The sequence below is a fragment of the Chelonoidis abingdonii genome, chromosome 6, assembly GCF_003597395.2.
Source record: "Chelonoidis abingdonii isolate Lonesome George chromosome 6, CheloAbing_2.0, whole genome shotgun sequence".
Classification (NCBI taxonomy): Eukaryota; Metazoa; Chordata; order Testudines; family Testudinidae; genus Chelonoidis; species Chelonoidis abingdonii.
Window position 1 is genome coordinate 48,554,231 of NC_133774.1, and position 27,341 is coordinate 48,581,571.

Below are 27,341 nucleotides of genomic sequence, written 5' to 3' on the forward strand. Positions count from 1 at the left end.
GACTAACCATGGAAAATTCATAAAGAATTCAAGTCAATCATACCCAAAAGACAGCGTGAACCATACAGCTGTAAGTTTGATTGTATTGTCCTTGACTGGATAGTTGAAACATCTCATAAATGTTAACCAAATCTGTAAAATATGAGAAAATACATTTAAAAATAAACAGTATTTTAGACAATTAGGTTATAGAGGCCTGAATTCTGTTTTCTGCTTCATCAGTGCAGCAGCAAGCAAGGGGCATCACATTACAGCTCTTTCAGTCTCAGGCCAGACCTGCATGCTGGGGTAGGTAAAAGCAGGTTTGGGTATTGCCAACTCCATTTATCATGCACCTTTGATGGTCTCCCCTGCACTGGATCCATTGTGGTTACTTCTAACATTCTTAATCCCTATATAGCTTCAAACAATCACTGTTTAAAAACAAAACGGTCAAATATTTCCATCTTTCCCGCCAAAATTATACTGTTCTGAGTGGATGAGAGGCAATATTCCGCCCTGAAATGCTGACACTTTTTAAGGTCTGATATGTCATGACCCATCACATCTAGAACTTGGTGCTTTACACAAATGGGAAGGAGCTGGAACTGCCCTCATCTCAGAAGGTTTACAGCAGAACTGGTTGGAAAATGGGGTTTTCCACGACATCTCCCATGATACACCACTGTCTCCCTTCTTGGAGAGGCAAGGCAGTGCATCATAGGAGTCTCCTGGCAATGGTACATGATGGGACATGTCCAGTCAAGGCTCCTCACCCACAGAGAATGGGGACATAAGGCAACTTAACTACAACTCCAATAAGGCATTGCAGTAACATATCTAAACTGAAATTTTTCTGTTTTCAGCCAAAATATTTCAGATTTTGGCTGTTTTTTTTTTTTTTAAACTTAACACACACACACACACACACACACACACACACACACACACACACAGAACGCAGATAATTTTTGCAAATAAATTTAGTCAAAAACCTAATTTTCCATGGAAAAACAGTTTCGATAAAATTTTTGACCAGCTGTAGCATACATATTTTCGAGATATCGTTGTGACATTACTACATGTGGGAAAGCTATTTTAGATAATTTTTAGTGGCTTCTAAATTAGTTAGTGATAATTTTTCTCTCTTTTCAAGGTCTGTACTGTAGGATTCAAAGTAAATGATGTATCTTGACTTTACAAGTAGGATATGGAAAACAGGCCCAGTAAACTTTTATGAAATGTTATAAAACAGTTCTAAGGTTTCTGGTAAAATATTGGGCATATGCTGAATACATGATTGTATAGTGTCTTAAAGATTTTATTGGTATTCATTTTGGATGACCTGCATAACCTATTCATGGCTTCACAAACTGTTAATAATGTGGCCATCCCAAACCTTAAACTGATAGAACCTTTTCATCATCATATGTTCCCCCTCACCCAATATCACACCTTTTTTTTCCAGTCTATATTAAACAGTGCTTGAGACATAGTCCCATACTATTGTTAGGAATGACTCAAAGGGACTGGGCTGCCCTTTTCCTTATAAAGGATGGACCCATCACCTCTGTGATGCTCAATTCTCTCCCACTGTCCTGCGAAACTGAAATCTTGTGATTGTTCTGGAAGCCAGGTGTCATATTCAGTGTACAGCACACCAGCTGTCCACATCAGGTCATCCAATCACTCCCATTTCTGGGCACTAATGATGGCTCTTTTGTTACCATACACACGAACTACAACTTGGATTTTATTACTTACCCCATATAGCTCTGTGTGGATTCTAACAAAACACCTTCGGTACCAGGTTCCTGTGTCGCTCTGAATTTCTATGAGCTCATCTATCTGTTTGGGAGTTTTGATTCTGTTAACCTGTAAATGGAAACAGAGCAGCATTTTCTTGAACTGTTAAAATGCAATTAAAGGGGACTTGAAAGTTAAAATAAGCTCCGTAAGTTAAAGATGGGCAGACAGTTGGGGCAGATTGTCAAAAAAATAGAAGTGTAAAAAGTCTTAACTGGAAATTTACAACTACAGATATCCTATTTGCAAATGCAATATAATTTACATGCCTAAATTAGGTGTGCTATTGCACACACTTTTGCTCTTGGACCTGGGTTTCTGCATATTCAAACACTAGTTTCTGTGCAAACAAACTAGGTCAGCTTTGCAGCTGCTTTAACGGAGTTGCCCAAAATGTGGGCCGTAAGGTGTTATTGTGGGTAACAGCATAACAAGCAGAAATACCCAATGTCTTACAGACTGGATGGAGTTTGAGACAATTTGCCATGTGGTCCTATTTGAAATATATCTAAGGTACATATTTTGGGGAAAAACAATGAGGAAGAATATGTGGCTAATCAACAAACAAAAATGCACAACACCACTTTTGTGCTGAGGCATAAAATGTTAATGAAACCATTCTTCACTGTTATAGCATTAAAGAGGTGAGGTGGTCCAGGGTTATGTGTTCAGTTATTGCTGGGTTACTTTCACTATGACAAACACCATTAAAAATCTTTTAAATCATTTATTAGAGATACCAAAAAAGAAGGAAAATAGCTAAAGCTTTTGAAATATAAAGTATTAGGTACAGCTTTGATTTTAACAATATCCCTTACTCATTTTCCTTTAGCTGTGGGGAGCTTTTGTAGGGATTCCCCCGCACCCCCGCTGCTTCACTATCTTTAGATGGTATTAAAAATGTTTATTAAATGTCCTTTTCAGGAAAAGAGAAAAGTTACTTGAAATGGGCTGATGCTGTTGTTGAAGTCCAGTCCTGTTTTCTTTAAGACAAAACCAAACGCACAAAAGGGAAGCAAAACATCAGCAAAGATAGAAAATGCAGCTTGTGTGTCTGGTGCTGACTCTTCTCTTGCAGTCTTGCCACCAGAGAAACACAGACACAGTATATGGCCTTATCAACTACTCTGACATCTGGCAAAGTTGTACCAGTGTTGGGCTGTTTAAAGCTGTGATTTTAACTGCCTGTCTCTGTGGTCCCCAATGCAGTGCCCGTGGGTGCCATGGCACCTGCTGCGGCATCTATGTGAGCCTGCGTATTGTCCGGCGGACAAGTATCCACCGAAATGCCACCAAGAAGCAGCATCATCCAAAGGCATCACTGCTGAAATGCCGCTGTTTTTCAGTGGCGATGCCTCTGGATGACGCTGCTTGTCGGCGGCATTTCGGCAGTGACGCCTATTGACATTGCCGCTCCTCGGCAGCATTTTGGCGGATGATCGTCTGCCAGCCATGGTGGCTCGTCATCCGGCGCCCACCAGATGAAAAAGGTTGGGGACCAGTGGCCTGTCTGGAGACAGGCTCACAGCAACGTGGCAAAAGGTGGAATTGTCTTGGCCAGCTCAGCCAGACTTTTTTGAGACAGAAGACAAATAGAAAGATAAGAAAGAAGGTATGGAAGAAAAATGCCATGGGGGGAGGGATAACAGCAGGAACTCAAGGATCACACTCCGGATGTTATATGAGATTTAGCTGAAAGCAGTAGTGGTGGCAATGTTATCTGTTTCCTTTTCGTTTGTCCAATTTGGTCAGGATCAGGGCAACAAAGGCTCAATGGTGTTATAGTAGATAATATTGTCTCCGGAAATAGAGAGGGTGATGGCCAATGATGATAAAGCTTGCTCCTTTCAGTCCACCCCCGCAATCCCAGATATACAGACCCTCAGCACCATTTTGCTGGGCTCAAGGTAAATTCCTAACGCGGGTCCCCATCTCATCCCACACTGACACTAGTGAAAGAAAAATTTATATTTGTTCTGAAATGGCATAGCTAGGCCTCATCACTTTACGACTCTACTTTTCCAGTGCAAAAGCACAAAGGACCTCACTAAAGTCAGTCTTCCTATGAGTTCACACTCAATAGGCAAAATAGCAAGATGACTTAAGCCTTGTAGATCTGCAGTTTTTGATGATATCTAGGTACAAACATGCTCACCAAAACTAACTAAATATTATTTAGTCAAACTCAGAGATCCACAATTTAGCCAGAATTTTTTTTTCTTGGTGATGGGCTTGTGGCCCTCTAGCTGGGCTCCTTGGGCCAGACTTGGCCCTGGTAAAGTGTATCCATTTCCCCCTCTTTACTTGGGGTCTGGAGATATACAATGTCCTGGAAGAGGCAGCAGCCTCATCCCATTAACTAATCAAAGCACACTTCAGTGATTTTTTCTTTCAATTCATTGCCATGCCAACCAGTGACTTTACCAGGAACTTTGAAGAGTCTAATGTCACAGGTCTTTTAATCTAATCTAAACAATCCAATTTGGACCCATCTACTTGTCTCCAACTTTTCCTGACCTTCATAAAGAATTTTGCGGAACAGGTCAATTTTTTTTTTTTTAAACTTTGGATAACTTAGTGTACAGGCCTCCGCACCACAACACTTGCATAAAATAGCTGTAAGAGATAGACACAAACAAGCAGACTGCTGTCTAGATTGGCTGTTGATCAGAAATGAATGTGCAGGGCTTACAGTAAAGAAAGTGTGTTCTCCCCCCCACTCCCCTCCTTAAAATAGAGGAATGGAAGATAACCTGGCCAATCATAGCTCATCATAGGCTTCAAAGTAGTAGCGCATTGTTTTATTCAGTATGACTTTATCTGCACTCTTTGCCAGCACTGTTGAAATGTTTCCTGTTTAGAACCTGTAACAGGATGGCACCCACCTATTACGTGTGCCATCTTGGCCAAGTGCATGTGCCTGCCCTCTCTAATATTATGGTTAAGTTTTCAGTAACTCACCCCTCTGGTCAAGTCACACAGTCTGAACATGAAACACAACTCGCTTCTGGGGTAAACAGTTGCAATGGAGGCCTATCCCAGTACCCCTCGGTTGGCCTTTCGCTTCCTGTAGCCCTCCCAGGCTCAGGTCCTTAAGTAATCCCAGTTTTTAAACAGTCCTGGCCCTGGTATTAAGCCATACCTCCAGGGATCCCTCCCTGGAGGCAATGTCTTTGCCACCTCTGGGCCAGCTTGGTTACTAAACAGTTCAGGTCCCCTTCTGGAGGGTTGTATTCCCAGTTCAACATCCATGCCACTTCCCCAGCAGCCAATGGGAGAAACCAGATCTGCCCACTATTCCGGATGCCAGCCCTACGAATAGCAACCATTCGCCATGTCCCTTTAACTAAACTGCGTTGCTGCTGCGATTTCCTGGGCCACTTTCCTTTGGCCCCAGCACCTTTGCTCTCACTGTCAGGCTGAAGTCTTTGAGCTTCTCTACTTCCCTGCTCCCTGTCAGCAGCTGCTCAGGCCGTGAGCCTGTAGCTCCCTCAGCCAGCCAGGAACACCATCCTTACTCCTTCAGCTCTAGGCAACAACTGCCCTCACCTCTGCCCTGCAGCTCCTTTTATATGGGCCTGCTGTGTCCGGACTGGCTGCTCCCTGCAGCCTCTCTCTGATTGGCTGTGTCCCATTCAGCCTCTCTAGGCCACTTGGAGCACTCACCTCTACTTCTTTCTAGGATGAGGGTGTGGTAGGATCATTAGGCCTTCAAGGAGGGGGCCTCAGGGCTTGGTAGACCCTGTCACAGAGCTCCTGTTAGCAACTAATCTGCATTGGATACAGCCCAAAATCTTCATCCTTTTAAATCAGATTCTGGTAGCAAAATAGAAATGTTCCTAATATAGATAACTATGATTTTGGTTAGAGCTGGAGAACTTGTTTTTGCAGAATTAACTCTACACCCAATAGAATATATAAGATGCTCCTTAACAATAACAAAATACAGTTTGATAATATACTTAAAGAAATAACAGAATCCCTTTCTGTCTAAAATTAAAATGCTCAGCTGAATAAATAAAAATATTTGAAGAATCAAGAATACTAAGTTATCCAATCATCCATTTTATGTCCTTTATCTGTAAAAATTTGTGACTATAAATGAGGGCTGAAAGACTGGATTTATTCTAAGTGGGAGATTTTCTGTTGGGTAGGTATAGAAAAAATATTTTGAAGCAAGTCTAGTTTCCAGGGTATGAAATATAGGAAAGACAAAAAACCAAGAATAGCTGCATATTTGAGTGAAAAGGCAACTTCTGTATTCCATCGATGATTAGAAGTACATAGTGCCTCCTATTTTACAAACTAATGAAACACTGTAAAGGAAAATTCACCAAGAAAAAATGTTCAATTAACATAAATGCTATATGAATTGACTGAGGGGGAACAATTTTGGCTGCAGTGGATTGGAAGATTTTTTACATGGATATTGATCCAAGGCAACTTAATGTATGCTTTTTTAAAAGCCCTAGTTCAGGAAGGTAAACATTACTTAAATTTTAAGCATGTGAGTAGTCCTGGGGACTTCAATGAGACTTACTCATATACTTGAAGTTAGGCATGTGACTAACTGTGAATCATGGCCTAAGAACGTAACTGCCTAGAGGTATAAATATTTGCAGTGTTGTTGTAGCTGTGTTTGTCCCAGGATTTGACAGAGAAAAGATGGGTGAAGTAGTATCCTTTATTGGACAAACTTCTACTGGAGGAAAAGAAACTTTCAAGCTTCACAGAGCTCTTCTTCATGTCTTCTAGAGCAGTGGGGTGCACAAGAGGATCCTTGGGGGTGTGCGGTAGGAGGAGCGCTTTTTTTTTTTTTTTGCACTTTGGCAGTTCAGGTGGAAGTCCGAGCGTCTTTTTGTTTTGCTTTGCTTCGCCAGTTCGAGCAGGAGTCGGAGCGTCTTTTTTTTTTTCTTCACCAAAAATGGTAGAGCTGGCGTGGCATGGAGTGCATGCTCAAAATTTTTTTTACTGACAGGGATGTGCAACCAAAAAAGTTTGGAGACCACTGTTCTAGAGGTATAAATAGGCACTTCCTAATACCTCTAAATAAATAAATGTGGTAGCAACTAAAATGTGCTAAGCACCACATACCTATTTCCAAAAGAGGACTCAAATTGCACCTACAAAATTTGCTTACGAAAATTATGGGCTTGATTCTCCACTCATTGATATCAGTTTTACACCACTGTAACTCTACTGAGTTCTAGTGACAGTATAGGCTGTTGTAATAATACATTTGTTATTGGACAGCAACAAGTTTTTTCTTGCCTGTGCAACAGGAAGAATACTGTATTAGTAAGTCATTTTTTGAATTAGAGGGATACAGAGAAATGTTAGACAAGCCAAAATGTCAAACCTGGGTAATTTTTTAATGAACTGTAATTTAAAAATAGTTGAACTGATTTTCTTGAATCTGTGCAGAAAAGTTCTTTAGCCTTCCAACATTTAGGCCACATCAATTTTGCTCACCAGAACTCTGGATGGGCTTAAAAAATAAAACAGAACCTTCTAGTAATTTTAACGATGGAAAGACTATTTATCCATTATTTCATCTGCTTCTAAAGTGCCTATCTCCATGATATCTAGATACTCTTTTTAGGTTTTACTATGGCCTCCATTACCAAATGGTCCCATGGCCTTTTATTCTCACAACACTCTGATGTAGGGAAGGACTATTGTCCCCATTTTAAAGATGGGGAATTGAGGCAGAGAGAGACTAAAAGTGACTTCCTCAAGGTCACACAAGGACTCAGCCCAGGTTTCTTAGGTCCCAAAGTGAATGCCCTAACCACTGACCCATTCTTGCTTTCTAACACTGTCACAGAGAACAGTGGGATCCAATCAGTGAGGACAGATCATGCCCCATGTTGCTTTTTAATTTAATCACTGGCTTCTATTTTGAAGTCAGTGGTAGTAAGGACTGATTGATTTGTCCCTTCCATGTTAAAATTAAGGGGTTTTCTGTCCAAAGCATTATCATCTGCTGTTTAGCCCAGACACTGCAATTTCCCAGTGATATTACATGGTGTCTTGCATAGTTTCACTTGGGCCAGGTTTTAAGAATGGACGTCAAGCCTTTGTCTACACTACAAGCTGGGGTGTGATATATCTCAACAAGTTAGCACAAGTATAAATAGCAGTGTAGCCAGGGTAGCATGAGTAGTGGCAGCTGAGGCCTGTCTCAGCCATGTTAAATACACACCCACCTGAAACTGGCGCATACTCACTCAGCGTGGCCAAGCTAAGCCTCTGCTGCTGCTATTCATGCTACCATGGCTACGCTGCTATTTATACCTCTGCTAGCTAGCATGAGTATGTGTACACAAGCAGAGTGATCACAACTCAGCTCTAGACAGGCCATTTGTTTGGTTTTAAACCAGACAATCCTCTTTCTGAGTGGCTGTACTCAGATAAAACCGGATGTGGTTTTGTCCAGTATTAGACAAGGGACACCATTCTGAAGAGTCATGCCGTTCTGCTCCTGCTGGTGTGAGCTTGCACACACTGCGAGTGTGAGGTTACACTGGCAGGGTCACACTGGCAGGGTCACAGCCGTGTTATTCCTGGAAGTACCAGCATGTCTGCTATTCTAGGAATGTGTAAGTGGCTACCCTACCTAGCTCCTAGTGTAGGCATAGCCTAACTGTATTCCCCACTCCACTTCAGTTTGTCTCCTTTTCATTTTGGTTTTGATAACCATATCTAAAGGTGAAGCCCTAATCGTACTGGAAACAAGTAGCTTCTGGACAATATGACATCATATAATTAGGAAAACATATCAAAAGAAAAACATTCTAAATAAATAATTAAAAAAAGGAAAGTCACCTGAATTTAATAGAAATTACATCTGCTGCAGGATCAGAAAACATGTTAACTACCAAAGGATCTGTATCTTTTTGATATAACCGGAAATACAGAGGTCAAATAAAAGATGACAAATATATCAAGGCATAGAGTGAGACTGGATGAAGCTATGAAGTTTAAGAATACCAACTGAGTAAATAGTTAGATAGCAATTCACAATAGCCAGGTCTATTTTAAATTGAAAAAATTAAAGACAAAAAAGAAAAATTACACAAAAATTCTTTGCATGTGTGCTTAATATGATAAGATGCTAACATAGTCCAATGAGGAAACTGTGATAAACTAACAAACATTCTAATAGTGTTAGAATTCTGTTACATTAATATTGTATTAGGAAAACACAAGCCTACTGTAGGGAACCACTTCAATGCATAACCTTGATGTACAATACTATGTTTCTAATCCTTTAATATTTTGGTATTGGAGTCAAGTTTTCCCTTCACTAACAGCAGCAGCACTGAAAAATCCCACCCCCCTAATGTTTTACTTATCCATGCAATGGGAAAGTGGAGGTTTAATCATATTAAAAGCTGACAAACTATTTACAACATTTAAAAACACACTGAGCTTAGTTTTAATAATTTTTCCAGTGTTTTATTTCAATAATTAATGTAGGACAGTGGTTCCCAAACTAACAACCTGTGAACCGCTTTCAGTAAAATGTCAAGTCTCGCGAACCCCCTTCTAAAAATGAATATTGCCAGGGATTTTCTCCTTTACCTGAGCATAAATTATAAAAGCATTGATCTTGGAAATAAAAAAAACTTTGATTTTATGACATGTTTATTAAATAAATAAATAAATAAATAGCATGCATCATTAAAGTATTTTATTACATTATGAAAACAGTAACTCATCCAAGATCTCACTTTTGTAGCTTGTATCTTTGAATAAGCCTGTTATAAGACAAGGCTCCTATGTTTCATCCAGGAGTATCAGATGTGAAACAACATGAAGCTATTTAAGAAACCAACTCAAAGAGTTCCTCATACACAAGAATTCAGGTCTCGGGCAGTCGAGGCAAACAATGGATGTTACAAGAAAGCTTAAACTTGTTCTTCATAATAATTTTAAAAATAAGACTAGCTGCCTATTTAATTTTAAAAACAGCAAAAAAATATCCACCTCCCTTTCCATTTCTTATAAGGAGTCTTGATGTTTAAATCTTCTCGGTGTGGTAGATATGCTTGCTTTAATCTGCTTAGCTCTCGGAAGTTCAGAGCAGAGGCTCCAGGCTGCTGGCCCCATGCTGCCCAGAGTCCCTAGGGACAGCTCTGTCCACCATTAGGGAATCTCCCTTCCCCTCCCTCCCCCCGAGAATCCCCTGTAACATTTTGTGAACCCCCAGGGGTTCACCCCAGTTTGGGAACCACTGATGTAGAAGGAGGTACTGTTCGTTAGCAGTTAGACCAGTGGAGCAGGAGTAACAAGCCCAGGTTCTTTCACAGCTCCACTGCTCACTCATTGTGTAGACTTAGGCAATTTGCTTTACCTACAAATGACACTAGATATTAGTAGGTGTAACAACAACAACAACATTATGCTGGAAGGTTTTAATGGCTGCCATCAAGTGGATCTTTGATCCAAAGGCAGTCACAGACCTGGTTAAAGCTGATGGGAGTGCTAAGCACCCTTCTTTTAGACTAAACTGAAGGAGCAACTAAGCTTCTATATGAAGACAGCTGGAGATGACAGACACTAGCACCCAAGGCAACTGGCTACATGGCAAAGCCTGAGCAGTTACATCGTGAAGCCTGAACGGTTCTCCTGGGACTGATTGCAAATGAAGGAAGTAGGGGATTATTGTTGGCAAGATGTATGTGTGTTAAAGCAACAAGAAAGCCAGCAGAGAGCAAGTAAAACCAGTTGTGAGCATTAGTTTGAGAGGGAACAGAGAGACAGAGTGTCTTGGGGCACAGAACTGGCTGGAGAGGCAAACTTGGATTTCTGAAAAAGGAAACTGACTATTGTGGTTTGTTTCTGCTGTATTCAGAGAAACAAGACTTTGCATACATTTCTTTGTAAATAAACAAGATTGCACCAAAGAAATACTTGTCTCATATAATCCATTTCTCCTTCGAAAGGAAACAAACCTGCAAGGACCTGAATATTGGTAATAACTCAGGCCAAAGAGACAACAATAATAGTAGACTTCTCAGGAGGGTATCAGAAAATTATTTTTAAATGTTTTGAGATCTTGATATAAAAGACATTTTACAAAAATTCTTTTAGCTGGGTAAAAACTGAAATTCATTTGAAAAAGTTCCAGTGCATAAAAAGCAGCTGTTAGAGGTCCAGTGACGTTATCCTTCTGCATGTGTTTACTATTATCCATGTTAATGGAGAGGTAGGCTTTGCAGCAGCTTTCTTCAGGAACACTAAAACTGGAGAATATTGGTAATAGCAACACAATGGAACTTATTGTTACATCACTGATTCACATGCTCTGCAATACACCAGCCGCAGTTTCCAAAACCAGCTAAGAGATTTGGACACCTAATACCTATTCATGTTAAAGGAAACTGGGTATCTAAATCCCTTAGGTAGATTTTAAAACTGTAGCCATTTAGTTTATATGGCAGGGCTGTAGAATAACTTCCTTACCCTGAGTTGGATGTGCCACTGGTATGTAGAGTATAGTTACTGCTTGCTAAATCATTCAGGACCTGGCTGAAGGAGAATGGATGCTGCTCTGAGACATCAGCTTGGTGATTAATACTCACTGTGAAGACTTTTTCAGGCTGCCCACGAGCTCGCATGTTAGTGTCATGAATTTGCTTGAGAATCATCCAAGCTTCATCGTGTTTTCCAACCTATAAAATTTGACCAAATTATGGAAAAGATTTATGTTAATACTTCTTAAATAATATTAGTATCTGGTGCTGTGATACTATGGGGATGAATGCTCCAGACATAAGATTGACAGAAACAGGGAATTATAAAGAATATGTTGAAAGTTTTACCTCCAGCAGAAACCTTGGACTTTCTGGCATGAAAGTGAGTGCTACTACTGAGGAGACACAGGGCAGCGCACAGACGACTACAAATACTCTCCAGCTGTGAAACTGGTAGGCAGACCCCATACTAAAACTCCACCCTATGGGAGAGAAAAAACAAACATGAAAAGAAAAAAGGAGCACTTTACATGTTGACATCTGGTGACTTTTAAATAGTTGGATATAAACCTACACCCAAATTTGGCCCAGCAAATATTTATTTTGAGAGGGAGAAAAGGGAATTATCCCCAGCATTTATTCTATTCTTGTTCCACAGACATTCAAAGGATCAAGCTTTACTTACACAAATGCTCACAGGATGAATTTTAAACTTTTCTCTGTGATTATTCACACTGGAAATGGTAATACCTTATGTATGATGGGAGGCTGCTCAACACAGTTGGGGGAGAAAGTTTCCCAACCCCCTGCCAGAAACCTCATCCAGAGATAACAAAATGAACCAAAGAAGGACATCACTGCAAACATCGCAAATAAGACCTCACAGATACACATGTGAATATGACAGGAAAATTAAATTTAAATGCTACACCCACCCAATATGTTTTACAATAGTCTATTTTTTCTAGGAATGATGCCTCTGACAGGGCTTGTGTGAGCCTGAAAGGACAAGCTTAGTATTTTATAAAATTCCATCATCATGCTTATCTGCCACATCTGGCTCTATTACTACCACTCCCTGAGAGAGTCAAAGTACGAGTGGCTTCTTCAGACTTTCCTATTGATTGCTGATAGGATTTACATCTATCCCATTAAGGAACAGTAATGATGCCATGGGATTTTTGGATAACAAGTGTCAAATTCTCAAACTATTAGTAATCAATCCAAACAGAGTAGAAAATTGCAAAAAAAAAAAAGTGACAAGTATATTCACATAAATAAATTTGAGTCAATAGCAATATGTAAAAAGATTAAAATCAGAGTAAACTTTTCATTGTGAATTATTTGCTCAGTTATCTGCTTTAAACTAAGCAGGCATGTTTTTATTTTTCTGGTAAAGCACTGGAATTTTGTTTTGTTTTTAACTGAGTTAATTAATTTTTTGGTATAGGATCAAGAGTTTCTGAAATTGTATTACCTCTCATTTAGAAAAGTGAATATGGCCAGAGTGAATTCCTTTTTAGGTTTGGGTGAACAGCTAAGGAATTTTTTTGGTGGCAGTTTTCACCCCCACTAATTTTTATAGAACTGAAAGATAGAACAACAGTTATTTTGATTTAAGATTCCAAAGTCTGTTTTTATTTATTTTTTCCACAAAAAGATGCTAATGTCAATAAACTCAGTATGGAAACAGAGTCCCAGAACGCAATACAAGGCAATGCACAATGCATAGAAAATTACAGGGCATAACTCTCTTCACATCTAGTTCCAGAACACTGTACAAAGAGCTATCTAAAACCTATTATCATGAACATCAAATGTCTTCAGTTGGAAGTACTAAGAGCAGCATTCAGTGTTGAATCTCAGATGAGAGTTTAAAGTCCTTAATCCTGAAGTAGTTAGGGCTAGATTTGAGGCAAAACATGAGCGGTGAGAAGAAAAAAAACAAAACAAAAAACGAAAATAACTGTCCCCTTCCTCCAAAGAATAGATCTTGTGAAGGAACCCTAACAGAAATATCACTGAGTTGAGTAAAGAATAAGTTTCCCTAGCTAAAATGCTTCAAAGAAGACAAAGGGAAAGAAGGGCTTCCCTTTGGCAAAAGGTTTATTAGTCAAGCCTTGATCATTTATAGAACAGTCACTCTGAAAATGCAAGTGTGCTTAAAAGATACAGGTATGTGGATACGCATCATACTGTATATTCTCTGTGTAATAGATACACATTCTGTTGAAGACTTACTTTGCATCATTCGTGTACAGCATAATTACAGAAGCATGATTGAAACTGGTAACATGTCCCCTGATGCTCAATGAAAACACTAATTCTCTCTTTTACATAATGACACAAATGTGTTTGACATTATTCAGCTTTTTCTTTGTAGGCTATTTTTGTTCCACAGAGCTTGTCAGAATATGGTTTGTTATGCATTTGCCATAATACAATGATATACAGCTTTGTTTTGTAGAGTAGCTTTCATAAAAACTTTACCTGAAAGCACTTTACAGAGTTAAATAATCTGAATTAAACAAGGGAGAGAGAAATACAGTTAGAGTGTAAATAATAGCAGAAGGAGAAAGAAATTGAGGTAAGAGAAAGAAGAAGAGTTAAAAGGAGATTGAATTAATGAGGCAAAGAGTTACAGTAAAGCTGCTACAGGTGACAGCTGCTGCAAAGGAGAAGGTTCTTGCATCAACAATAGTGAGATTGTGTGAAGGGACAAAAAGGGGTCATAAATCAAAGTAGTTCCACTGAAGTCAATTAAGTTATGTTGATTTACATCAGTTGAGGATCTGGCCAAGACAATTGTGACCTGGATCCTGAAGTGGGCGTGGAACCAGGAGTAAATGAATGCATTGCAGTTCTAGGTATGATAACATGAGAGAAGACGGGCAGCAGTATTCTGCACAGGTTGGAAACATTAGAGGCTATAGGGAATGGATTAACAAGGTGAAAGAAGCTGATGGTTTGGATGCAAATTTTCAGCAGAGATGGAGTTGAGACAGTAATGTACCTTAGCAATGTTACAGAGATGCTAAGAGCAAATTCATAGACAAAGGACATGTGTAAGCAACGAGAATTTAAAATTCAAGAATTACATCAAATTATGGACTATAAACCAAATTATTCTATCTGTTGTTCCAGCCCCAATAAAGCACCCATAGGCTGCTGTGTTTGGGTCCCACTATGCCAGACCAATACATTAAGCTTCCTTTGGTCTGAGTCAGCTGCAGCACTTTTTTATTTGTCCACTCGGTCACACTTTCTGAGCACAGGCTCTCTGGCTGTTACCCCGTTACGTAAGAGGGACCTAGCGGCCAGCTGCCTTGGACCCCAGGACCAGTGTTGATCCCCCCAGACTCCCCAGTAGATTAAAAACACCCTTTTCCAGCATTCCAGCCTCATGGGCACTCTGGTTTACAGTTCACCTCTTTAGGGATGTGTCTCAGTTGAAGGACATAACACAGAGGTTTTATAAAGGTTTCTAACACAATCACTCCACCTTAGACAGCACAAGCAATATACAGACCTAGACAAAACAAAACATCTGTATGCATTTTCCTGCCTCAGTTTCCTCATCATACTTGAACACCCTAGATGACTCTGACCTAAGAATGTTCAAGACCTCCCTCTTGCCCATGGCTTCTCCTCCAAATCATTGAGTGTGCGTGTCTCTCTTCTCTCCCCTAACCCTCCTCCAGCCAGCTTCATTCTACTCTCTCCCCAAAGGACGGAGAGAGACCCTTTCTTTTAACCCTCTCAGTCCTCTATGTCAGGTGATCCCCATGATCAGCCTCCTCAAGTGATTAAAGTCACCCACCAGCTGAACCACTGCTTAGTCAGACCATCTAGGCAGACTGGTTCTGGGTGGTAGCCAACTCTTTGTCCTAGGGGACTTCCATGGGAATAGAGGACCATCCAGTTTTTAACTTGCATTGTTCACTCTGTGCCACCACCCTCTGGAATTTCAGTCCAAGGTAGAGGTGAAGAGACAGAGAAGCCCCACATTCAAATGGAGTTTGCCCTCTGACACAGATGTACATGATATCAAACACAATTCATAAGCTGCATATAGACAGATTCCCGAAATTGTTACACATATACAATCACACTGGCAGACACATTTGCAATGGTACAATTAAATAGAATTTGGTCCAGTGGAGGCAATGAATTGTTCAAGACAAAGAGAGAGAGGGAGGGAGGGAGGATGTTCCTTATATCCAAAAGCAGAACTTCTGTTTAAGAGACATTGAGCTGAAAGAACTTAAATCAAAGCCACAATTTGCTTAGTCAAAGCAGGTGAGGGAAAAGACAGTTTGACAGGTGGGAGAGGAACCACAACAAGAAGGAACAAGAGATGTCTGTATAATTATGGAAGTGGACTAAGAAGATGGAGTGGTCCATAGGGTGGACCACACAATAATAAAGGAGGAGGAGGAGTCGTCATCAGCAGTCAAAAGAATGAGTTATTAACTGCATGGAGGAACAACAAGGAGTCCGGTGACACCTTAAAGACTAACAGATTTATTTGGGCATAAGCTTTCGTGGGTAAAAAACCTCACTTCTGCCCAAATAAATCTGTTCGACTTTAAAGTGCCACCGGACTCCTTGTTGTTTTTGTGGATACAGACTAACATGGCTACCCCGTGATAGTTGCATGGAGGAATGTGGCTTCTGTACTACATTAATGGAACGCAGCCAAGGACCTTGTTCTAGGAGAGGTAAGTGCTGAGACAGAGAAGGCTACATAGTGGTTTCTTTAAAAAAAGAAAGAAAGAAAACATTAAGATGACACTGTGTAACAACTAGTTGTAGGGGTTTGATGGACATGGAAGACAACATAACTGTAGTGGGATCTACACACCCCATACTGAGCAGAGGCAGAAAGGGGAGGGGAGCCTCTCCTGCCTACAGGCAAGCAGCCTGACCACATCCTTACACAGCTGCCAGAACTGCCAATCGTGGAGGCAGGCACTCACAGCTGCAACCAATACAGGAAACAAGGCCTGCTATAAAAGGAAAGAGCTCAGAGAAGGAAGAGAGACAGAAAGGCTTGGGACAGTGAAGGGGTAACACCCCTGCACGAGGCTTCCTCCAGAAACATGGCCCAAAGGGACTGAAGGAGACCACGAGGCCTAATTAGAGGCCAAGGGCCAATAGTTGTCCTGTCCAGGGGCTAACCAAAGAAAACCAACCAGGTGACAATAGAGACCCTCTGAAAGACCACATCAAGGACTGGTGACAATAACACAATATCTTACACAGCCACTGGCAGCACACAGGAGATACATTATGGCAGATCCAGGTGATGCTTGAACAGCATTACCAGAAAGACGTTAGCTGGTGATGTGGCTCATTTCTGGATCACCATTGCCCAGGGATGGAAGGATCAATAGTAGCAATTTGTGTCAGGAAAGATGCTACTAGGAATGGAAAAGCCAGTAACACACCAAAGCACTATTTGAAGAGGACAAACTTGTTACTGCCATCATAGCACTGAATCATGTTTCCTTGGGAAAAATGAGTTATTCCTTTGGCACATTTTTTAATACGTCAGGACATAGTGCAATAGATCAGTAACTCCTGGTATTCACAAACAGGGCCTGGCATAAAACTAGTCTATAGATATAGATTTTTCTATGGCAGGAGTTACTCCTTCCCACCCCTACTCATTTATCTTTATTTTCTCTATATGATGCCCATATTGTCTCTGATCCTGCAATTTAGTGTATACACAAATAATATCAAAACTGATTTAATAAAAACCAGTAAAAATTATCCCACTGTGTGAAACTGATTGATTTAATTCCATAATGTGTTAGGTAATTAATAGTTGGTGCCTGTGACAAAAAGCTTACAAACTAGGGTCCTCATCCTGCAATTTACAATGCATCGGATACCAAGAAAGTGATAGACACTGCTATAATAAACTGCTTCCTAATATATGAACAATCAAGCAGAGCTAGAAATAGCAGCTGCCTCTGTCTTGATACTCTATGTATTGTAAATTGCAAGATTAGCACCTTAGACTGTAAATTCTTTGGTGCAGGCACCCATCTGGTAAGTGCCTAGCACCTTCTGGAAGCAAAATACATAAATGTACAGTGTACCATTTTGATATTATAAAGCACAGGATTTTCAGGCTTGTGAACCTGTTTTTCTGGCTTTTTGACTAGGTTTTGTAATTCTGAAACTGCATAAGATTACATCACAGGATCATTTAGTCCTGCTGCCTCTTTCTCAAAAAGAAATGAGAAAGAAAAAGCGACCGATAACCCTTGGAGGGTTGTTTATTACATTCAGTGCCTGAGAAAGTTTCTTGAGCCCTTGCTGGCTTTGAAAAAACTGAGACGCTTAGCCCCTGCCCCCAGATTTTTACACAAAATTCTGCAGAAAGTTGTTTATTAAAAAAGATTTATTTGTATTTCAGGTTGATTGACTGAGGAACATGTGACAATGCAGGTGAATCAATTAATTTGAGCAAATAAAGACGTACTTTGATTTGATACATTAATTTTTTATTACAAACAAATTGGAGGCTACTTTCCTAACAACATAAACTGCTTCCTAATATACAGTCAATATGAGCTAGAAACAGTGGCAGTGTCTTTTGCTGTCTTCATATCCCGTGTTATATTCTTGAGTAGCAATGGCTCCTTCATAATTAAGATTGAAGCTTGCCTCACTTTACAAACCCAATTTTTAACCTTCCCCTTGAAAACTTGCTGTAAAAGAAACCAATCCCAGTGAAATATCATGTTCCTCATTTCATCCTATAGTATTCTATGTGGAAGTTTGGGAAAAAAGAAGAAATGGGATTTTAGTGTTATTTAAAATGTACTTTTCACTGACTTTAACACCTCCAACCCCTTTTTTTTTTGGTTCAGCGGATCTCCAAATGGCCCGGGCTACAAAACCTAAAGTTTTATATTTGATTGGCCTATTTTTTCGGGAGAGGGAGAGGTGGCAAGGGAGGTAATTACAAACATATCTAGTAAAAAGAGCTTGTTATGGGGTGTGCATATACTATGCTGATAGGTAGGGAAGGAGCAACTCATTTAAAGCAGAAACAGAAGGCCTGGTCTACATTTAAGTTAGGTCGACACAGCTATGTTTGTGAAAAATCCACACCTCTGACTGATGCAGCTATGTGCTGATCTCACCACCAGTGTATATGCAGCTATGTCAACGGAAGAGTGCCTCCGGCGATGTAGCTACTGTTGTATGGGGATGTGGTGTTTCTACACTAGCGGAAAAACTCCCTTTGTCAGCATAGGCTGCATTTATTCTATGGGTTTATGCCAGAAGCATAACTATGTTGACATAGCAATTCCAGTATAGTCTCTGCAGTGTAGACATACCCTCAAGCAAAGGTAATGGAAGTTGGTGCTGTATATACCAGCAAAATGTTATTACCGTAAGTCAATTGTGTAGCAAAATCCAATTTTAGTGGACAGTAACATATTTGTTGATATTTTTATGTGGAGAAATTACATCCATATTTACAAAAACCAATATTCTTGGCATCCTCCCTTTTCAGCCATCCAAAGCGCCCTATTCTACACAATTCCACACCTCTAAAGAAAGGTCAGTATTCCTGATGGTTCATTTATAAACTCCACAGTAACACTTTACATTATTCCAGTGATAGGGCAAAAATAATCCTTGTGGAAGTGATCTCATCAACTGGGCCATTTTCAGTGTTCATTCTCCTAATCTTACACCTGAATTCAACATCTTCAGACACTCTCTCCTCTATCTGTATATTTGCTGAGGTGAATGGTACTCCGAGGATCCACTTTCAAGCGCATTCTCTCTGTTACCTCAAATAATGTGACCTACCTCCCAGAAAATCCTCTTATGATGCCTGGTCCCGTGTGACAGGGTGTATCAACCCTGCATTGGTGACGCGAGGGTTAAAGACCTGCTCTGGATGCAGGAAGCCATGCTCCCTTGTCTCTGCTAGGCATGCTCCCAGTGGTGGGAGCATTCAAAAATATAGGCGCTCAGCTCAGCCTGGGCTGACCAAAGAAGAGTGCAGTTGCTGGCAGCAGTCTCTTGCTGGGAAGCTTCCAGGACTCCAAGTTGCCCGGACTATCCTCCTAGCTAAGCTGCTGGAAGCCCATTGACCACAGGAGCTGAGGGCAACGACTTGATGTCACCAGGGGAAGGGGCTCCTGAGACGAACCTGGGAGAAAGCCAAGAGGGATCCCAAGACAGAGCCATGACACCGCAGAGGTACAAGAAACAGCAGCAGGAAGTGACCCAGGGAGCATGAGTGAAGGTAAAAAACCTGAGGTCACATATATGACCTACAGGTTGGAACCCCGTGGAGTAGGGTGGAGCCAGGTTCTCTCACCTCCCACCCCTAGGGATTGTGTCCGCCAGGTAGAGTAGCCCTTGACTCTAACCCTTGGGCAATGCTACTGTGGACTGTAGCTGGTAGGCAGACTGGCTCCTGACTCTCACCATTGTGCACCACTGTTGTGAACTGTAGCCGCTAGGCAAAATGGTCCTGGACACTTGCTACTAGGTGCTATTGCTGGCCTGGGGCATGCACGCACCCCCTGACACCTTGGCATATAATCTGTTTATCTGGGTTCCCTGATTTGGTTTGAACCTGTTCTTCTCTTAGACTCAATTTGTCATCACTTATTGAAAAACATTACATCGCATATTGCACAGAGTATGTTCCTGTGTAAATGATCCTCAGATCAATTTTCAGTCAATTCAACAATCACTTGCTGTAGATCAAGCTCCAGTCTGGGCTAAGTAACAACGTTGGTTTGGTGTTTGTTTTTTAACCACCATCTTTGTTTAAAGTCAGATGCCACAAAACTGAAATTGTTGTGCACTTGCCACTCCTTATTTTTGGAAATATATTCTACATATGCATCTCAGCTTAGAGACTGATCCAATAAACATCAGTCCCAAACCCCACACTTCAGGTGTGCACAAAACAGATGATAAAGTTCTGTTTCCAATGTCAATCAAATACCATATTAATAGAGCAGGGACCACATCAAAACAGATACTCTGGAAAGGATGTTATAAATAAAATAAAGCCAAATCTCAATGAAATACAGTAACAGTATGAACAAAATCAGCTCATGTTATAAACCTCCAAAGTCAACATCTTGTATGACTGATTTTTACCTTTGTATTTATTTAATAGAGGATTATACTCAAAGTCAAGTCATCTCTGTCATAAGCATAAGTCCCAATTCTGAACCTTAGCGTCCAAAATGTGGGTGCCTACATGAACCTTCCAAGCTTAATTACCAGCTTGGATCTGATAGCGCTGCCACCAGCCAGAAATTCCAGTGTCTGACTCACTCTGGTCTCCCCAAAACCTTCCCTGGGGAACCCCACGACTCAGATGTCCTGAGTCTCACAACAAAGGGAAATAACCCACTTCCCTTCCCCCTCCTTACCTCCTCCCAGATCTTCCCGCCCTGGGTACACTAGGAGATTACCCTGCTTCAATTCCTTGAAACATAACCACCGAGAGATCAAGTGTCTCTCCCCCTCACCCAGAGGCTATACAAATTCAAGCTTAGTAACTCTAACACAAAGAAATTTCTCCCTCCCTTCATTCCTTAGCCTTAACCAGAGGAAAAAAATCAAACAGGTCTTCAAAAGAAAGCTTTATATAAAAAGAAAGAAAAAGACATAAAAATGGTCTCTGTATCAAGGTGACAATATACAGGGTTAATGGCTTAAAAGAAAAATGATTAAACAGCCTTATCCAAAAAGAAATACACTTTAAAACATTCCAGCAAACTACACACATGTAAATACAAAAACAATATAAAAACCTGTATTGTCTTATACCTGTACTTACAACTGGGAAACAGAAGATTAGAAAGCCTAGAGATAGAGATCACTCTCAGAGCCGAGAGGGCAACAGAGACGCAGACAAAGGACACACACCCAAAAATTCCCTCCCTGAGCTTTTAAAAAAATCCGGTTTCCTGGTTGGTCCTCTGGTCAGGTGTTTGGTTCCCTTTGTTAACCCTTTACAGGTAAAAGAAACATTAACCCTTAGCTATCTGTTTATGGGAATCTCATTTTCAAGAAACAGGTTATCCCATCTGCAAGCTTCCAAAGCGAGTGTACGCTGTTTTACTCTCAGACATATAATCAGTGTTACAGTCCTCCAGACAAATTCCTATGAAACTCCTATGACAGTCACAGTAAGAAGATCTGTTACCCAGTGCAGTTTCAATTAGTAAAAATGAAGACTTATACAAATCTTCCAGATCAACACAATCAAAGCAATAGCTTATGTTGTCACTAGAATTAGTCACAGTAACATATGCAGCAAGGATTACACAATCCCCACTCCACCTCCTAATTTTCAGACAAGTTCAGCCATCCTTACTTATGTTCAGGAGTCTAATTCTACCAGGAGTTCCACTGAAGTAAACTGAGCTACGCTGGCATGAAGACTGGTGTAAAACAGTGGAGAATCATGCCTAATGTTTTCCCAGTGCGGTGCCTTCTATTTAATTCTGGAAAATCCTAGGCAATAAGTCACTTCCCAGCTATTAAGTTTAGTGAACCAATATTTAACAGTGCTACATTTAATGAATGACACCCATTCACAGCTATGGACACACACTTTACCTTCTGCTGTCACTCTGACATCAAAACCTTTTTCATTGTATAACTCCTTAAGATTCCTGGCACCCTGTCAACTGGTAGGATCATTAAGGATTTTATTTTTGCTCTTATCCTTTTTTCCTCTCTCTTCTCTGTTTTTCAGCTGCTGCAATTTATCTCGTTTTACTCACATTTCCACATAATTATTATTCATGGCAAAAATATTAGAAGAAATATAGGGGAAGGGGTGGGGAGGAGAAGAAGAAAACTCAGTGGCAACCCATTTTTCTTAGCCTTGAGTTGCCTGTTGTAATACCAATTCTAAAATCACGATAGAGTAGCAAAACAAAATTAAAAGCACAACGACTATCTGCTTATTATTGTTTAACACATTCAGAAACGGCATCATGAACTAGGCTGGGAAACTTGGAACGACTACTATGATAATTTTGGAGTTGGTCCCCAAGATATCTGTCATTCTGATTGTCTGAAAATAAGCTTTGGAGCCAAATGTAAGCATGTTCTTGGAGCTAACTCAATTTGCCTCTCCCATCCCCGAGTTATGGTACAACAGGACAGATATAAGTGCTTTTATCCTGTTTTATTCTGGGTGTCGTGCAGCAGCTTTCCAGAGTTAAATATCACCCTGGCTCCTTGGAAATGCTGTATCCCAAAATCATTAATCTGAAGCCAGTAGCAAGTTCCAAGGTGCTATGGATTGTTAAAATAATTGGTCCTAGTGCATCCTGGGAATAGTTTTCATAGGCCACGGTGCAAAATAAAACCTTCACTGACTAAGCTGGAAGCTCTGTAGCAGCTTTTCACTGAATATCACCTTCTCACTCTGATTACCAGAAATGACCAGATGAATCACTGAGCCTGCAGCAACAGATCACAGAACAGTAGTAGTGCAGGGCAATTCAATGGCAAAATGTACAACGATGATAATTTACATAATCACTTATTTAAAATGTCAAATTCCAGCCCTTATCAGATTTGTTTTCTATTATGGCACTGCATCTCCTATATGGAATTCTTAAACTGAAAGAATATCTTTAAACAAAGGGTATGTCTAGCCACCAATCTGGCAGGTAATATAGTGATCCATCTATTGGGGAATCAATCTATCACATCTAGTGTAGACGCGATAGAAATTGATCCCCAATTGCTCTGCCGTCGACTCCGGAACTCCATCGCGGGCGAGAGGCAGAAGCAGAGTTGACGGGGGAGCAGTAGTGATTAACTTGCTGCCGTCCTCACGGACAGGTAAATCGACCTAAAATACGCTGACTTCAGCTATGCTATTCATGTAGCTGAAGTTGCTTATCTTAGGTTGACTTCCCCCCCTAGTGTAGACCTAGCCTAACTTTCTGATCTGAGGAAAGAAAGGACATTTCAGTTGTACACATGCTAATGGAAGTGATGCACAGCATACCTTGGAATTTGTTTCTAATAGGAATTTTAAGCCTTTTTCTGTGGTATTTTCATGGTACAAGATTCTTGTAAAAGAGATTCTTCCTATCTTCATTTAAAAATTAATAGCACTCACTGCAGAAAGAAGGGAGGTTATAGTCCAACATCCCATATCAACACAGTAGGTACAGTTAGGGGATTTTTATCCCCAAACTTCTAGACATGAGAATCTCATATCTTTGGTAGAAACGACCCCTTCTTAACAATGCAGTTTTCCAAAGGTGACAGTGAGTGAGGCACTTTCCAGACCAAGGTACTCTTCTCATGGGGAAGCCTTCAGATCTACAGTAAAGTCACAATGTCCCATCTACTGGGACTCCAATGTGTGTGTGTGGTGGGGGAGAAAGAGTGGGAGAGCAGCCCAAAATGTAGGTGGAAGGGAAATGGCCAGGGAAGCCAAGGGAATTCATTGATTCAATGTATGTCACCAGCAGCTTCCCTTCTATGCCCTTCGACGGTGCTTATCAGTTCCCCACCCTCTTATGTTTACTTTTAAATCTGGCAATGTGCTCACTAAATAGAACCTGTGATTAACCTAAATTGCCACTTGATGGCACTGTTACTGCACTCAGATATAAAATAGCCAGTAGATAATTCAACTGTACAGTGAACATTGCTGGGTAATTTAGAAAACCCTAGATAAGCTAAATCTAAAGGATAAGGCTAGACATATTTTACACTGGGCAGAAGTTGAGACACACTGTTACTAGGTTTCAATTGGTAGTAAATCTGCCTATAGCATTTCCCAATTTAAATGTCAGCAATATCACTGGAGTTAAAAAAGAACTGCAGCTAGAACATCTATGCTTTGAGTTCTTGAGACTGGAACAATGGATTTTGACCATATTAAGCTAAATCATACTCCTATGGGATCAAGTTAGATATTTTCACAGGGTCAATTGAAATAAATGTTTTCTGACAAACGTAGGTATTATTTTGGGATTACACTGGAAACATGTTCTTGATGGGGGGCTATAATGTCAGGGGGGCTGGTTACCACGCTAGTCTTGCATATACATAAAGATAAATCTTGCTAAAATCACATGAAGAGTAATTTGATGGTCAGACTAATCACCAATGGATCTCACTCCACATTACAAAAACCAGCATGCAGTCTGGCACAATAAGTCAGCTGCTGGCAATTTTTGCAGAAGAGAGCCCAGAGCTGAAATAGCTGGAGTGTTGCAGGTCATGAATGAGGTACATTATCAAAGCTGCATGTAGAAGCTTGCATAATGTCTGGCTACATTATGTCTGGATCTCTAGCCAATGCTATTAGTCCCTTACATTCACAAGGAGGAGCAATTTAATACAAGAAGAAAGTAATACTGTTAAGCAGACATCCTTACACTGTATCTTTTATAACTGTATTAAACTCCTAGCTCAGGCCTGCTCTGAGGACATTTAAATCTTAGATTAAAAGCTATGAGGTATTTTAAGGACATAGCCTCAGAAATTTAACTGGGTCTTTTAAGTTTTGAGCTCCAAGAGCCAGAATCTCAGATGGTGTAAGCTTGTGTAGCTGGAGCTATGCCGAGTTACACCAACTGAGGATCTAGTTTTGTGCGTGCGCAGGGTTGGTGAAGAGGTGTTAATGGAGCTCAAAACATTTAAACCCAGTGATCATGATGTCTTACTCTCTCCCCCTAATCCAATAAGATTTTTCTGGAATGAGGTAACTGGCCAAAGCTACAAACATATGGGGTAGCAAGGAGAAGAACAGTCTATTCTCTACTATTACCATTGGCTGCTTCATTAGCAATAGATGATGTAAAACATCAGCAGAGACATAAGGAACAGAGTGCATTAAACACACTGTGAGGCTAGCGTTACATACTCCGGCTCAGTTGATTCTCTCAATGTCCCACACAGGAGCAACCTCCTCATCCCCCCACAAAGCCTCCTAATGCTGTGGGATTTAAAGTTCCATCTTAACCCTCATTCTCTTTCTTCGGTTCCGCTCATCATATCACATCTTTCCCATTTTTACAAACATTAAACAAATGAACTTCTATTCCACAAAACACCCTAGGCTAGAGATTACTAACACTGACACTAGTCAGTCACATTGTTGCCACAGTCTCAGGTGGATGGATAGCCTCTGAAAGAGTGTGGTTCCCTGAGCAGATAACTGGACCTATCTGTCTCTAGATTCTCTAACACTGCAGCATTGGCCAAATTTGTTCTCCATCTCTGCACTCTAGCATTCTTGGTCTCTATGGCTGCATATTGGGTGGTTTCCCATTGTTCCTACTGTATCTGACTTACAGATGTGTGTAGTTTTGTTTTTATTATTTAAAATTTATATTGCAATAATGTCTAGAGGACTCAACCACTTTGGATCCCATTGTGCTAAAAACTGCATAAACAGAAAATGACAATCTCTGGCCCAAAGAACTTACAGTCTAAAAGACAAGACACAGGTGGATGAAACAAACCAGGGGTTCAGGCTGAAGTCTGGTGGGAGGGTATAACAATAATAATAGGGTGTAGACAATTTTCAGTCAAAAGCAGTGATCACAATCTGTCATCTGCCTAGCTGTTACCAGGTTACAGTCTCCTGTGTGCATTATGGCAGAGGTGACTCTAGAGAAGGCATTTGTTGTAATATTTGTCCCTCCTGAGTGATCACCTTGTATAATTTGGGTGACTCTGCACTACTCATGATTTCTTTAGTCCACCAGTTTTTGTACCTTCCTAAAGGCTTGATCTATATTGCAGCACCTTCTCCCAGAGCTGCTATATCTTTGGCTGGCCATTTTCCATTTGGTAGTTTCTCACTACTTTTCATTGTAGCAAGTCCCTCTTCATTGGCAGCAAGGTTTTTGCCCCTCACACCATCAGAACTTGCACTTGACAGCTCTGGCAACTCTCCAACGGAAAGTTCTCAGGGTGTCGGCCAACATTAGAAAGGTGGTATTTACCTTTTCTGAACAGCACTGCAGGTGCACTGGAGGATGCTGGAAAGATGTGGCTGCTTGTATTGCAGCAGTCACGGCATTGTTTTGGAGGCATCGTGACATCAAGCTTACCACAGATCTACAGACTGACAGAACCACAGTTAGATCAATTCGACCGTACGGCTGTGAAATAAGAGTGCTGAGGATGGCTGAAGAGCAGCAGATTGATGTTCTCAATTCTCCTTGCCTTTGCCAGCTGCTTTATATTAAGTAACTGGACAAGATCAGCAATGAGGATATTCATAGCCAAATCCAGCAATGCCCTCTGTCAACAATAGCTTACTTTCCGTGGCTTTCTTAGTACGGACATATTAGGATGAAAGACCAATGAATTAGGAAGTGTGTATCAAGGAATGCTGTTACAAGGTTGGTGATTGCTCAGGTGCTAAAAGCTCTGGTGGCCCAATAAGATCGGCAGTGAGAGACATAATATGAACATCCGGCCAGCCTGTCTTAAGGACCTAGCTAGAGATCGGCCTGGATGGCGCTTCAGCTGCAAGGATCCTCTGGGATTTGCCTTGATGATTATGGGGGCACTAACATTTGGGGTGCTAAGGAGGGGTTTAGCCATTATTGTTTCTAGTGGTTTCGGGTCTGATTGTATTATTACAAGGAGACCATAGATATAGTGGTGGAACCAATCCACCTCAAACACTACGGAGTCTTGATCTCTTCTATTTTGGTCAGTTTCCAGTAGAGTTCTGCTGGCATATAAAATTGGCTGTCCCTGTATTTCAGCCACCTACAAATCCTTTCTCCGATGCACCTTTCTCTGAATCCCCCAGTTGGTAGTATCGATGCCCTTGTGCTGAAGTAATCAGCTTTTTAAATGTTTCAAATACTTGTTGATGTGGCACTGCTCAGTCCCATTTCACATTCTGCCTTGTAAACCAGCATATGTGCAGTGCTACTGCTACCAAAAGACGACAGAATCTGGACTGGAAGTTTATAATTCATAGGAGGTGCTGCACCCCAGGTACATCCACTGGGGCTGGTCTCTCTCTGCATGGGACTCTGGGCCTCTTTTGGATCTGCT

The 27,341-nt window shown here is 40.8% G+C and overlaps 1 protein-coding gene across 1 annotated transcript in view; it reads right to left on the bottom strand.

Annotated features, from left to right (window-relative positions):
- The window catches only part of SV2C (synaptic vesicle glycoprotein 2C), a 187,033-nt gene that overhangs the window by 21,743 nt on the left and 137,949 nt on the right, over nt 1-27,341 (bottom strand). Inside the window, exons 5-8 of the mRNA XM_032774308.2 lie at nt 11,616-11,749; nt 11,376-11,465; nt 1,744-1,854; nt 44-132 (exon numbers count right to left, since the gene is read on the bottom strand). Of these exons, the coding sequence (XP_032630199.1) occupies nt 44-132; nt 1,744-1,854; nt 11,376-11,465; nt 11,616-11,749 (424 nt within the window). The remainder of the gene's footprint in view (nt 1-43; nt 133-1,743; nt 1,855-11,375; nt 11,466-11,615; nt 11,750-27,341) is intronic.